We start from the raw sequence: 15,220 nt of genomic DNA on the forward strand, positions 1-15,220 counted from the left end.
TAAGTGTTTTACCATTGAGCCAAACCCACACCCAAAACTTTTTTAATATACTTGAGCCATTCACTGTTTTAACTTTACTTACTAGAAAATAATCATTAACTGTCTTTGTAAATACACTTTTTATTAGCGTAAGTTAATTTTACAAAGAAGTTTGATTAATTATATACTTTGATTTGAATCATTCTTTTCAAATAGTTTAAAATCTAAGTACAGCAAATAACCTTTCTAACATTACCTAATTCCCTGTCTTTTTCATGCTTTATGCATTTGCTCCCCAATCTATATGAAGATGGAAAATAAAATAAAATAATATGGAGAAATTTTTCATCAAGACCCATTCTTTCACTTGATATCATTCCCTCTTTGTTGTCATGGTGTTCACATATCCTTTCTTTTTGAAATTATACCATGATAAAAGATTTTTGTTTATTGGTGAATACCTAAGAATTAGTACTTCATATTGGCTTTAAATTTTAATTTTGAAGTTTCACTTGTTAGTAAAACCCAGAACATTCTGAAATCCCCACCTGGCCTTGGGAATTCCATACAGAACACCACTAGTGGGTTTGCCAGAAGCCAGACCGTGTTTGGGGCCTGCGGGAAGCTTTGCTGTTATATCTCAAGAAATAGATTAGGTGGCTATTGCTGGATCCTAGAGGTCATAATTCTTCTGCAGATATTTCAAAGGGATAAGGTAATTAAGTTAATAATCCCTGTTGTTATAAATACTAGCTGTGGCATCATTCATTTATTGCCGTCTAACATCCATGATATCGATTTACACCAGAAGAGCTAGGGGAAGTTCTGGCATTGAAGGCTCTAGAAAGGAACTAGGATCAAAGACTCCCAGATTAAAGGGTTGATTTAGGATAAATGTTAAAAGGCATAATGAGACCAGCGCACTTATTACAAACAAGCAATCCCTTTACCTACAGTCAGCCCTATCTGGTGGCAAGGATTCCACTTCCTGTGCAAATAAAACAAAAAATGGAAGCATAATTGAATGAAGTAAATTGCTACTGGTGCAATTAAAGTGCTTATATTTAGATACCTTTCATTTACATTTAAAATGCAGTTTAATTGTCAATGGAGATTGGGCCACACAGGAAGAAAAATTTGAGCTTTAAGTCCATACATGTTAAAATAATATGAACAATTAACGTGTATATGTTTTAGAATCCTTACAAATTCACTTATCTGTTGTATTTTGAGATCTTTGTGTTTAATCTATATCTAGCATCTTTTGCGAAATTCAGAAAGTACAATTTAAAATGCTTGGTCCCATTTACAAACCACAGACATTCAAATGAGCCAAGGCCCACAGGCTAAAAGATAGAGATGAATTGATATGTGGTCAAAGAAGAATTTTAATAAAACATTAAAATGCAACCTATACCCACTTGCACTGTGGTTGGCTCTCAGTATCTGCTATGTGCCAGCTATTATGAGAAAGGGCTGACAAGACCTTCAGAGAAAAAGCAAAAGGAGGAGAGTGAATTCAAGTTTATCAGCCAGATCAAGAAGAACCATTTCCTAGAGTATTTCTCTTAACTGAATCTAAATTTTCCCACATATGTCCTACTCTGGATTGTTTGCCAGGCCTATCACCACTTTCTAGAGGTCTTAGGTGAATAGAATATTTAGTATTTGTTACTGGCATGACATCTGTCTTCCTAGCTCTGTCATTGCCTTGGTCTCCAAGTATTTACACTCTGTTCTTTGCAACATTCAACTTTTACTTTAAATTAATTGGTACATAAGGCTTTCCATTAATTATTGCAAATGAGCCAATCCAACCCACTACTTGGTCTTATAAATAAAGTTATATTGGTCCACATCCAAGTCCATTTGCTTATGCACTATCTATGGATATACAAAAGTAGAACATAGAGACTATTGTATCCACTAAAAAGTTCAAAATATTTTCAATCTGGTCCTTCACAGAGAATGTTTGTTGACTACTGGTCTACAGAAAACAAGTGTGGGGAAGAAATACCCATCATGAGCTTGGGTACTAACTCCTTATCATAAAGATGTCTCAAAAGAACACTTCTATTAAAGTTACCACCTTTCAGTTCACTGATGAAAATGCTCTGTGCAAAGATAGATGTTATCCACATTTCTTACCACTCTATTTTTTGTGCAGATCTGCTACAGGAAGGGAAAATAATTAGGATAAGTGTGGTCAGTGCTAGAATAAGACCTGTGGTGAAATTTGAAGAATGTTGTCCCATCTTTAGTGTCTTCTCACCACCTACATATTCCTATCTTAATCCCTGTTCCTCTTTTGTCTTGGGTATGTTCTAGGTTGTACTCAGGTTCCTCTCCTGCCTTGATTAACACTAAATTCTTAAAAGACTATCAGCTGATCATAACTTTGATGTTATTATTTGCGCAATGTGTTTTAAAGATGAATTTCTGCCTGGTACTGGTAGCTCATGCCTGTAATCCTAGCTACTCAGGAAGCTGAGATCTGAGGATCACAGTTCAAAGCTATCCCTGGCACAAAAATCTGTGAGACTCCAATTAACTACCAGAAAACCAGAAGTGGTGCTGTGGCTCAAGTGGTAGAGCAATAGCCTTGAGCTGAAGAGCTCAGGGACGGCCACCAGGCCCAGAGTTCAAGCCTCAGGACTGCCCCCCCCAAAGAAAAAGGAGGGGTGGGAATTTCTGAAGCTAAGGAACTATAAGAAAAATCAGAGCTGAGAATGAAAAGGCAAAGTATATGATTTACTATCATGCCACGGTTTTGGTGACCACTGTAGGTCAACTATGTGCCACTGACCAGCAGCCACCTCCAGAGACATACATCTTCCCCAAGGTGACTCAACAGTCACCTTTCTCTATCACGCCATGAAATGGAAATGATCCAGAAGTTTTCACTCTGGCTATAAATCACTGTATGTTTCACTTCCCCCAAAAGTAATACCACTTGAGAAATTCATTCATTGGAAAGTTAGAAAACTTGAGAGAAAACTGGGTGAAGGAATCTTGTGGTTTGAATATTCCTTCCAAGGTGCATGTTGAAATGTAATTGCCACTGTGATATTTTTGAAAAGGGAGGCCTATATGGCATGATTAGGCCCTGGGGCCTCTCAAGAATGATCACTGTTATGGAGGGAGCTTAGTTAGCTCGGTATAAAAACAAGCTCCTTCATTGGGTACTGGTGAGAGTCCCACTCATGGTATAATACCCTCCATCATTCGATGACATAAGGCCTCCAGTGCACTCCACTTCCAGATTTCCTTGGTAGAAATTGGAGATAAGTGTTTCACAGACTTTCCTACCTGAGCTAACTTCAAACTTTAGTACTGAGATTTCAGCCTCACAAGTAGGTAGGTAGGATTACAGGAGTTAGTCTCCAGTGCCCAAACCTGACTTTGGTTATTGATGCTCACCATTTCCTGTAAAATGTTGTGGAGAGGTGATCCCTGTGCTAAGCTTGCTTTAAGCTCTGTTTAATTCCTAGTAGAGAATTCCATCGACCTTATGTTCTCATGGAACACTCTGAGCTTAGAGTATAGAGGCTTAGCAGGGCAAAAATGGTCTACTGAACTGTACAAATCTCTAGGCTGGATCCACTCGTAGAATAGAAGCCAGCCACTGAGATTCTGGCAATGCATTGTCATGGGGCCAAAAAAAAAGACTCTCTAAAGGATGACTCTGTAGCTCAGAGAATTTTTAGATGCTTTCTGTCAGGCCACTTTGGCTTCTGACAGAAATAATTTTCAAAAATAAATAAATCCATTGCCAGGCCCAAATATAAGTGGGATTGCCTAATACGTTGGAGAAAATAATAACACTTGCAAGTCTGCGGAATTGGCGCTGGAACACGTGAATGGCCTTGGTCCTCTGCCATTTTAAAAATTAATGTTTTGAGATCCAGATGCCAGAAATAAATACCATGCTAGGGAGACCCCAATTCCATTCTGTGCTGTGTGTGCATTAAAATGCTTTGAACTAGTGCTATTTAGATAGCACTAGGAATGTGAAAAGGGAGAGCATCCAGTTACATTCTTCTTTTAGACTTTCCCCATGAGAACAAAGGCAGAATCCAGAAAAAAGCCAAAAGGTGAAGGCTGCCTGAGCTTGCAAGCATGCTTGTGGAGAGCAGAGCAGGCAGGAGCTGCATTCCTACTGTGGACATTGTCAGAGCCATCCTTGCACCTACCTGAGGCTGTGCAACAAGAACTGAACAAATCCCGTTGCTAAATAGCAGAGAAGAAGGGAAGTAGAGAAGAAAGGTCTCTGAGATCACAGTCTAGAAGTACAAGGTCACACAAAACTTCAGAAACCACCTTCATGCCCATTTGGCAAAGTATTAAAGATACTGGATGCCCCACACCTAACTCTTTTTTATATGTGCTTGTGTGTCAGGATTGGGGCTTGAACTCCAGACCTGGGCACTGCCCCTTAGTTTTTTCACTCAAGGCTGGTGCTCTACCACTTGAGACATAAATAAATCCACATATGGTTTTTGGTGGTTGAGAGTTTCATAAGACTCTCCTGTTTAGGCTGGCTTTGAACCTCAATCCTCAAGATTTCAGCCTCCTAGATATTAGGATTGCAGATTAAGCCTAAGATTACAGATTGAGTCACTGGCGCCTGGCTAATAGCCTGATCTAAACCTCTCTAGCCAGTCAACATATGCCATGTTTTGCCAGTCTGACTCACCACTTCTCCAATTTCCTCTTGGATAGTCCCTCCCATCCCTCTTTCTCTTTCTCCAGCAGAGTAAACTAAAAGTCCTTCAACAAGCCTGGAATCGTACAATATTTCCCTACCAGGATCTTCCTACCTTTCCAAGGCCAGAAAAGCATGTTCTTGCATCATTCTTTTTTAAAGCTTCAATTTATTGTTTTTGTTTTTTGCCCGTCATCCTGAGGCTTGAACTCAGGGCCTAGGAACTGTCCTTGGGAATTCTCAAGGCTCGCATTGTACCACTTGAGCCACAATAACACTTTGGCTTTTTCTATGTATGTGAAAGTGCAGAATCAAATCCAGGGCTTTGTGCATGCTAGGCAGGCACTCTACCACTAGGCCACACTTCCAGCCCCTCAATTTGTTTTTATAGCCCAGACACAACAATATGATGTCCCCAAAGAAACACCATGCCCTTTTTTTGTTTATATCATAGCCTTACTTCTTGGCACTGGAGCAAGCCACATATGGAGATGTTAGCTCAGCACAGAGTGTTTGTCTAGCAGAGCAAGGCCCTAGGGTCAGTCCCCAGTACCACAAACGAGGCACAAGTACTAGACAAAGTATTAGGCAAATGTGAACAAAACTATCATTTCATTTCTAAATATACTTTCATCTTTTAAATTATTTTAAATGGGGTGATATATCTAGGGTAGATATAGCTCTATCATTTGGTAGACCCATTTGGAAAAACATGAAATGCATTAATGGCCCACGGTCCACCTCAAGTTCTGCATTGTCTATTAAGTTTTTGCTGGCAATTCTGAACCCTAAAGCTGTGTCCTTTATTCACAAAACAATTGCTATCAAATGGAAACTACAAGATATGCTACCCTTTATTGCTTGCTTTTTGTATCTGTAATTCTTCTCTCCCAAAGCAGATTGCAGTACAAATCAAAGCATATTCAATTCAATTTCAATCAGCAAATGATTATTGAGGGAGAGGCTAATGTGTGAGAAGATCTACACTCCTGCCAGGAGTGGTAGCTCACCCCTGTAATCCTAGCTACTCAGGAGGCTGACATCTAAGGATCAAGGTTCAAAGCCAGCCTGGGCACAAAAGAACCTGAGTCTCTGATATCCAATTAACCTCTAGAAAATGGGAAGTGGGGCTTGGCTCAAGGGTAGGTGGTAGCCTTGAGCTGAAGAGCTCAGGGACAGCATCCAGGCCCCATGACCCCCCCCACACACACACACACAAAGATCTCAGCTCCCGATTCTCGTTTTAACTTACCTTACATCCTTTGATAAATATTTATTTACATGTATGATCACTGTGCTAAAAGTGATTCTATTTCTTTTTAGGCTTAATGTCTCCAAAAAAATCACTAGTTCTGAATAACATCAAGAGCAAATTGACCAGGATACAGAGAATGATCCTGAACAGAGCTACCCAATAGTCTCAAGTTCAAGGTAAAATCAGGTGTGGCAAGTTTTGCCTGAGGCCTGGGTAACCTGCAGCCTCAGGAGGTCTCATCCATGGATTGAAACATGGCCCAAACATTTCCAGCTGAAATTCCTTTGCTCCATTTGTTGCAGGATCCCTGCCAGGCATTTGTGCCATAAAGGACAATGCCCTGGCCTGAAAGAATGATCTGACACCAATCCCAGAGAACATCTAGAAAATACTGAGGAATAGGCAGAAATTTCAGCCTATTTGTTGAGCCCTTATAGACTCCATGAGCCACTGACACAAGTGCTGACAAGGCAGCTTATTCCTAAAACCTAGAGTTCTTACTGTCCAGGCTGTAAGATTTCTACTCTGTAAAACAGTGATTTTTTAATGCCAACCTCATTAACAACCTCATGTGAAGATTAAGTAAGATACTGTATATGAAAGGTCAACATGGGCTGGGAGTGTGTAACTCAGAGGCAGAGCCTGGGAATGGGTGGGGCAGGGAGGACATGCATAGGAAAGGTCAACAAGATGCTAGATTCTGCACTCAACAAGTAGTTGCTATTAAGCAAGGCAGGAAAAAGCAAATCCTGTCATTCCCACCAGTCATAAGCATCATCCAGATTTGGGAAGATTGGAGGCCAGAGATAAAAGAAAGTAGTCTTCCAAATTAACAAATAAATGATGAAGACAAAAGCACTTGCCAAGGATTGAGGGCATCAAGGAGCAAAATCCAAGCAAGGGATCTCATGGGGAGATGAGAGGGGAGAGAATAACTTGAACCTGTTCCAAGAACTTTCCAAGGCCAGAGATCCTTCGGTACCTTAAGAAGAGCTGTTCACAGTGAGTGGGCAGGTATGAGCTCATCGGAGAAGCTAATAAGTATACTTGGCAAGAGCAGGGATGAGAACGGGGTGGAAGTCAGACAGTTCATGGCAGCTAGGCACCCAGGAGGTGGTCAATAAATAGTTGTTGATAACTCACTTTCATCATTAGTTGTTGATAGTTTACTTTCATAGTCTGTACAATTGTTCCAAAGAGGAGGGAGTACTGAGCCTGTATTTGGATTGTGAAACTCTGATTCAAACTAGGCAGAGCACAGCATCTTCTTTGCTTAATTTTTTTTTGGAGGGGGATTGGGTCATAGGGCTTGAACTCGACCTGGGCGCTGTCCCTGAGCTCTTCAGCTCAAGGCTACCACCCTACTCTTTGGCCTGGGGGTTGTCCCTAAGCATTCATCTTAAGGCTACTGCCTTACCCCTGGAGCCAAGCTCCACTTCCCGTTTTCTAGAGGTTAATTGGAGATAAGAGTCTCAGTTCCTTTTGTGCCTGGGCTAACTTTGAACCTTGATCCTCAGATCTCAGCTTCCTGAGTTGTTAGGATTACAGGCATGAGCCACCGCACCCTGATTCTTTGCTTAATTTTAATTGCTAAAAAAATATTTCTGGAGTAACAAAAAGACAGTGCATGTTCTCTCTTAAATGTGGACGCTAGATCAGACATGGTAATTTATATAGGACTCTAAATATTCACCCACAGTCAGACTAGAGGATACTCATAGGGGAGGAACCTAAAAACATAACTGTTGAACATTTTAAATACTATTTATTGAAATGAATGCTAGGAAATGGACATATGGGGGGTTCTGTTGGTGGAGGTGGTAGCAGTGGTGCTGTTGTTGGTGGTGGGTTGGTTTTGTTTTGTTTTGTTTTTTGCCTTTTTAGAGAGAAAGAAAGGAAGTGCAGAAATGGAGGGAAAAGGAAGGAACAGATGCAATCATAGTCTTCAGTGTGTACTTGTAAATAATAGATTAAGTAACTTGTGGGCAGGGATAGGAGGGAGAAAGTTGGAGAAAATGAAGGAAGGGGTGATGTTGTTTAAAAAGAAATACACCCATTACCAAACTTATGAAAAGATAACCCCTCTGCACAGCTCCTAATAATAATAATAATAATAATAATAATAATAATGATAATCTGTGCTTAAGAAAAATTCTGGAGCAAGCTGGATCGTAGTGGCTTATACCTGGAATCCTAATTACTCAGGAGGCGAGTCTTTGAAGATCATGATTTGAAGCCACCCAGAGAAGGGAAGTCCATGAGATTCTTATCTCTAGTTACTCAGCAAAAAATCTGGAGTTGTGGCTCCAAATGGTAGAATGTCAGCCTTGAATAAAAAAGCTATTGGAAAGTACCCAGGTCCTAAATCCAAGCCCCAGTATTGATACACACACACACACACACACACACACACACACACACACACACACACAAGTCTGGAGCAAATGGTGTTTTCTAAACTACCCCTCATGTTTTACTTTGACAATCACTGGTGTATCTTCTGGAATGTTTAACCATTTATCATTAAGCCATATCCAACTGTACAGGAAGTAGCACCTTTGCCAATCTGGAAACAATATTCATTGACTAAAACAAACCAAGTTAAAAGCTGTTCAAATGGCTCTGGAGGCCTTCCTCCCTCTTCAGCTACCCCCGTCACTAAAGTTGTGTCATAATTTTGTTCACAATGATAACAGTGATTCTGAAATTCTCCAGTTCCTTCCAACCCTTGCTCAAGTATGTGGTCCTTAGGACTGAAGTTTTTGTTGTTGCTTTTTTTTTTCTTCTCCCAAATAATGAATCTGTTTCTGAGTATAAGCTCAACAGGCATCACACAGAATGCAAAGATTTCTTGTAAAAATGTCAGTTGCAATAAAGAGAACATGGAGCCAAGCCTGGCAGCCGAGGGCCTGTTACAAGATGAAGTCAGAGCCTTAGCTTGTGTCTACATGACACCAAACATCTAGTTAAAAAGTGAAAAAACTCAAGCAGCCACCCAGATGTTTTGTCTGCTTGATACCAAGCATCCTGATGTTTTTCCATTCTCCAGATGTTTGGCATCAGGCAGACCATTAATCCAAGTCTGGAAACATCTAGGTGTTGGGTATCTTGTAGACACACAGCCTTGAACAGTAAAGAGAAAGCCAGGAGCTTGGACATCATTTTTCCTGTCTGTAGGAGAAGCTGTGAATCTCTTAAAACTATGTAAGAGCAAGCGTGGCTATTCAATTAAAAAGTGAAAAGAAGCCAAGTGCCTGTGGCTCATTCCTCTAATCCTAGTTACTCATGAGAATGAGATCTGAGGATCCCAGTGCAAAATTAGGCCATTTAACTACCAGAAAAGCTAGAAGTGGTGGTATGGCTCAAATGGTGGAATACCAGCCTTGTGCAAGAAAGCTAAGGGATAATGCCCAGGTTCTGAGTTCAATCCCCAATACCGGCACCAAAATCAGCAGCAGCAACAACAACTACAAAAGGAGTAACTGATACCAAAAAAGCAAAAGGAAAAATACAACAGAGTCTATTACAGTTCAAATGACTTGAAAATCTCTTACTCTGGCAACCAACCTCCTATATTGTCTTTTGCTTAAATCCTTAGGAAGGGCAGCAAAAGCTGTAGTCTAAAGCAAGCCAAAGTGTGGGTGTCATATAGCTATTAGCCATTACTTCTTAAATGGAGCTCTGCTTCTAGAAAATGAATCCAAACCTCCAGAATGACTTTAGATCTTATCCTGTGCTCATATGACTGGTCAGGTCTTACGGAATCTGTTTAACCTTCACACTGGCCTAATTCTGAAGCAGTCCCCTAAATAGAATATGAATGTCAACAAGGACTGAAGTTGGCCTTTAAGGAAATAGAGTAGAGAGAGTAAAGTGGGCTTTTTCAAGACCTTGTTTGCTTTTTTTTTGGGGGGGGGGGGTTCGTAGGACTTGAGCTCAAGGCCTGTACTGTCCCTGAGCTATTTTTTTTTTTTTTTGCCAGTCCTGGGCTTGAGCTCAGGGCCTGAGCACTGTCCTTGAACTTTCTCAAGGCTAGAACTCTACCACTTGAGCCTCAGCACCACTTCCGACTTTTTTCTATGTATGTGATACCGAGGAATCGAACCCGGGTCTTCATGCATGCTAGGCAAGCACTCTACCACTAGGCCAAACTCCCAGCCCCCTGAGCTATTTTTGCTGAAGGCAACCACTTTGAGCCACAGCTCTACTTCTAGCTTTCTGGTGATTAATTAGCAATAAGAGACTCATGGACTTTGCTGCCCAGGCTGGCTTTGAACCAATATCCTCATATCTCAGCCTCCTGATTAACTAGGGTGAAAGGAGAGTCACCAGTACCCAGCTTTGTTCTCATTTTTAAACATTCTACTTTATCCTGTTCCTTTTAATTCTGTTTCATAGTCTGTGCCTAAAAATCTCCTCTCCCTCTTCTCCCAACAAGCCTGCCTGAAAGGAGAGGGGAGATCCCATGGACAGCCTGTGCAGGGGAATGTAAAAACACCACCAACCACAACATAAAAGGCACAATAAGAGCAACGTAATAAAAGGATGAAACAGGGCAGTCATGTGACAGAGAAGAGAGTCTGAACATCTGTACTTTTTCTTATTTATAACCATGTCAGGAAAACAGGAAAAACTTGTGTGTAAAAACCTCAAGCGGAATTTTTTTTTCTTTCTGTTCCCATTTTGCTAGTAGGTTCCACTAGGAAGAAAGTGATCATTTCAATTGTCTTCTATAGGCTTGTGCTACACAATTCATCATTGTCTCATGCATCCTATGATTGTGAGTTAGCTGTTATTACTCATCGTGATGTGGGGGAATATTCCTCTCCACTCCACATCTGGACTTTTGCCTTCCAGCCAACGGTAGAAGCAGAGCCTGTCCGACCTTTAGTCTTTCTGATTTTGGTGCATGCTTTTCTCCTTTGGGGTGAATCCTTGCTGTTTGTTTCATTGTGGTTGTTTGTTATGAAGTTGAGTTGAACCTTTTAAAGTTTATTGTGACAATGGGATGAATACAGCAACTCCTATTCGTCCCTCCATACAGTCACTGTTAAATCAATCAGGAGATTAGCAATTGCTAATAGACACATCATTTGGTCTCCTTACAGGAGACAGACATCTGTTTTCCTTGGCAGCAGTCTGTTTCCAGACCCTTACTCGATCCCATGTGCGTGCCTAACTCCTGTTCACAGCAATGGCTTTTATCCTTGAAGTTTGGTAGTATAGTTAATTGATGCCTTTATCTTTTCATGAGAGATGCCAGCTCACATCAAAACAACAAAAAAGGAGGAAAAAAATGAAAACACACTACAAAGGCTTGGCTTTATATCTGGTGGAAATAGAGAACCTCAAAGCCGGACTCTGTATTAGAGAAAAATAAAGATTGCTTTCATCCACATTACTGAAAAATTTGCCTGTATCCTCTAATTTTTCCTGCCATCATTGAGAATCCAATGAGTGTTTGGTTCTCAGCATTTAAAACTTTGGGGGTTTTTTTGCCTTTGAAAAATACAACTGTCAATCAAAATAGAAGCAAAGGACAAGACATAGCTCACAGATGAAAAGGGGTAGTGATCAGGAAGCTGGTAAGAAATAGCTTACTTTGTGCGGGGTAGGATCTCTGATCCCACTGCCTTGTTCAGAAAACATTACAATACATGTGTTTTATAAACTTTGGAGTTAGCTATGAGATTTGTTTGCTTGTTTGCTATATTGCTCTGGAAACATGAATGTCTGCATATGGAGAAAAGAATAAAGATATTACTCTTCTACAGAAAATCAAACTCTTCGGTAGGTCAAAAATTCCACTATGTTCATAGGAAGTGTATAGTTTATTTATACAATGCAAACTGATGCATTAAAATTATGATTTCCAAAAGTATTGATGGAGTCTGGAATCAGTATGTTAACTACAGGAATAGCTCCAGACTGAAAGCTGAATTATCAGGGTTGGGGTTCATTTGATTGGGAAGATTAAGTACAGGAAAAGTTGAAATTAAAGTAAAGACAGTACACAATGACGCTCCTATTTGGTAAGATAAAATCAGTCTAGAAAGAATATGGAGTAAGAAATGCTTTGGGGGTCCTGTCATCTTAATTTATTCACAGTCAATTTCAATCTCTAATTTTTCATATTCTCCTACACATTACAAAAACCTTTATTGCTTCTTTACCTCTGGATTTGCTAACATTTTATTGCTTTCTACAACTGCGATCAGGACCAAGTTCAGGCAAGTGACAAGAAGTCATGCCACACGTCAACCACTGTTTCAGTGAAAAGTCACCAGATACATTTCTAATGAGATCAAGGAAACCAGCAATAAAACTCATCCACTTCAGTAGTGGCTTTAATTGTATATTCATTCAAATCTAACTAGTCACTAGTTTAATATTTTAAGTTCCTTCTCTTATTATTACAAATACATTAAAAAGTACAGAATAATAACAAGCAGGGACTTGTATACGTAGCTTTGCCAAATCCTAATATTTTGCCCTATTTCTTTCCTTTGTTTTCCCCCCAGTCCTGGGGTTTCAACTCAGAGCCTGGAACTGTCCCTGAGCTTCTTTTTTGCTCAAGGCTAGCACTCTACCTCTTGAGCCACAGTGACATTTCCAGCTTTTTCTGTTTATGTGGTACTGAGGAGTTAAACCCAGGCTTAGTACATGCTAAGCAAGCACTCTACCACTAAGCCACATTCCTGGCCTCCTCTATTTATTTGTAAGAAAAAAAAATACACATTCAGCTGAATGTGTCTCCTCAAAGTCTCACTGTGAATTCCATCAGTGCCAAGGCCCTGGCTAGAATGAGTCAGCCTTGGTTTCCCAGCTGGTGAATATGGACCCCATCTAGTTCCCTCTAATGGTTCGCATCCACCCTTGGAGCTTAGAGAGCTGGTTTTCAAGTTTCCCCCGACTTGTTGAATTGGAGTCTCATGAAAGTGGATATAAACTTTCCAAAAATGGGCATTGACCAATGTTCAAGGGATGACTGATCATCAGGAACTCTCAAATGTTACCTCCACAATTCAGACGTTTCTTAAGCTCTACTTATGAAAGCTTGGATAAGCTTGGGGCATATGGGAAATTTTAGAAGTTTTATGGAAGATAAGTTTTCATGAGACTAATACAAAACTAACGGGGTGTCAGGTGCCACAGAGAGAGCTTGACACATTTGTGTGGGACTGGAGACTTGTACAGCCCCAAGAATGAAAGCTTACTGAAGGTGCCAAGACTCCACCTCTGTAGGCAACAGGATCTTTTGAGGCCTCTTATCCCCTGCACCAGAAAACAGTTCCTTAGTGATACCCAGCCTTTCCCCTCCAGCTAGCTCCACAGTGTCACTCATCAGCCTGCCCGGAACCCTCTCCCCCCCCTCCCCATGCAGTGTCATGGTGTGGTCCAGGCTAGCTCTCCCCCACCATCTCTGCGGTGGTTTGCTCTGGTTGCAAGGTGCCTGTTGGGGTTCCACAAGGAACTTGGAATGTTGGATGTTGTCTTCTAAGGTTCAGCCTGGCCCTGGCAACAGCCGGCGCAGCCTTGGCACCACGGCGGAGCCTAAAGCGGTTCCTCAACGGTGCCTGGGACTGATCCTGAAAGAAATCCTCAAGATTGTGAAAGCAAGACCTGAAGAGCTGAGATTAGGCCCACATCCCTTCAGTTGTCTATGGGAACTCGTGGTAAGTGCAGCTGTCATTGGACTTTTGTCCGTTCCATTGCTTTTGTGGATAAGCTTTCAATCAATCAGAGGTTGGATTTATCTGGAAGGGGACAAAAAACTAGCCCGAAAGTTTTGGGGGCTGACTGAAAAACAATGTAAACTCCCTGGAAAAGGCAGCCTTGTTCAAGAAGAACACGAAGGCTTAGAGTCATCCTTAAAGAATGCCAGTTTTGAGAAAGACTCAACCGAGGGACAGAGTTTGGCAGCCACCTGTGAATTGCTGGCCAGATCCAAATCTAAAATTAAGGAAGAAATATTCTTCCTAGAAAAGACTCTAGAAAAAGAGAAATGTAAACATTCTGAACAAGATACATTGCTAACAGAGCTGTCAGAGAGAGAACAGGGCCTAGAAAATGTGTCAAAATTCCTCAACTCTCAAGTAAATGAGGCCCAAATCACCTTCAACAGGCTTCAGAGCAATCACGCACAACTTAAGGACTCAGTCACAGATATTATGAACAAAAATTCCCAACTTGAGGAAAGCGTGACACAGCTGGCACAAGAAGTTGAAGTGTGGAAACAACAAGTGAATGAACTTAATAAAGAGAAACTAGCAGTGGAAAACTCCAGTGTCCATACTCAGCAAGTTCTAAATGATAAAGAAAACGCTATCAGGTCTCTCATTGAAAGCTTGCTCAAGAGGAAGCATTGGGATGCTCTGCTAGAAACAGATTGGTCAGATGATGGGAACCTTCAATTGAAAAGTGAAGCAGAAAATGGTGCTTGCTTAGTTCAGCACAAAGGAGCTTTAAAGAAACTGGTGCATGCTGTTCACATAAGTGCTTCCTTACAAATCTTAGAACGGGAAAGAGAGCAAATTTTTACTCAGTTGTCTGAAGTACATAAACTAAATGCAAAGCTCACCGAGTATATTAAGTATCTCCAGATTGAAAAGGTGTCTGTCTGGTCCCTAATTGAACATTTCGAAAGGGAGAATCCAATGCTCCAGCAGAGATTTAAAATACTGGCTGAAAAGTATCAAGAGAAAGGAACAAACCTCTACAGGAGATTAATCATTAAGGAAAATGATCGGCTAGAGATAGAAGAGAAAATTTCCCAGGTAGAAAAAAAGATCAGCTATATATCTGAAGACTTGAGCATCCATAGAAAGCTAGCTGGAGAGCTTGAACTAAAAATGAAGAAAACCATTCATTATTACCAAAGGCAGGTTATTTCCTATAAGAAAAAAGTGTGTGCCACATGCTTGGCAGCTGAGACCGCTGAAAAAAATCTCCGGTATTTCAGAAAAGTAAATGCATGTAAAAGACAAAAATTAGCTGAAATGGAGTTTCAATATGAACTTTTAGAAAATAATCCATTCTTTTCCTAATACTCCCTTAACAATAGGGTCAACCCAATTAAAAGATGTTACTCTAATTCTGCTAACCAGTAAGGAGCAGAAGAACTCAGAAGTTTTCATAGGCCTCCTTTAGCTAGAGTGAATGTGTCAGTGTCACCACAAATGGAGTCAAATACAAAAGATTCCAGAGGTGGCCTTGTTCATTCTAATATGTCTGGTGTATGGCTACCTGGTGAAAGTGAAGCAGCAGTTCTGCTTTTGATC

The 15,220-nt window shown here is 40.7% G+C and overlaps 1 protein-coding gene across 1 annotated transcript; it reads left to right on the plus strand.

Moving 5' to 3' along the window:
• Positions 1-13,327: 13,327 nt before the first annotated feature.
• On the plus strand, positions 13,328-14,986 carry LOC150059863 (melanoma inhibitory activity protein 2-like). Its single transcript, XM_090337759.1, has one exon. It carries the CDS (start codon positions 13,328-13,330, stop codon positions 14,984-14,986), a length of 1,659 nt encoding a protein of 552 aa, XP_090193885.1.
• Positions 14,987-15,220: the final 234 nt, after the last annotated feature.

The sequence above is a fragment of the Megascapheus bottae genome, chromosome 8 (genome assembly GCF_031878675.1).
Source record: "Megascapheus bottae isolate mThoBot1 chromosome 8, mThoBot2.hap1, whole genome shotgun sequence".
Lineage (NCBI taxonomy): Eukaryota > Metazoa > Chordata > Mammalia > Rodentia > Geomyidae > Megascapheus > Megascapheus bottae.

Coding starts and splice junctions, on each gene's coding strand:
- LOC150059863 (XM_090337759.1), top strand. CDS start 13,328: ATGGTGTGGTCCAGGCTAGCTCTCCCCCACCATCTCTGCGGTGGTTTG.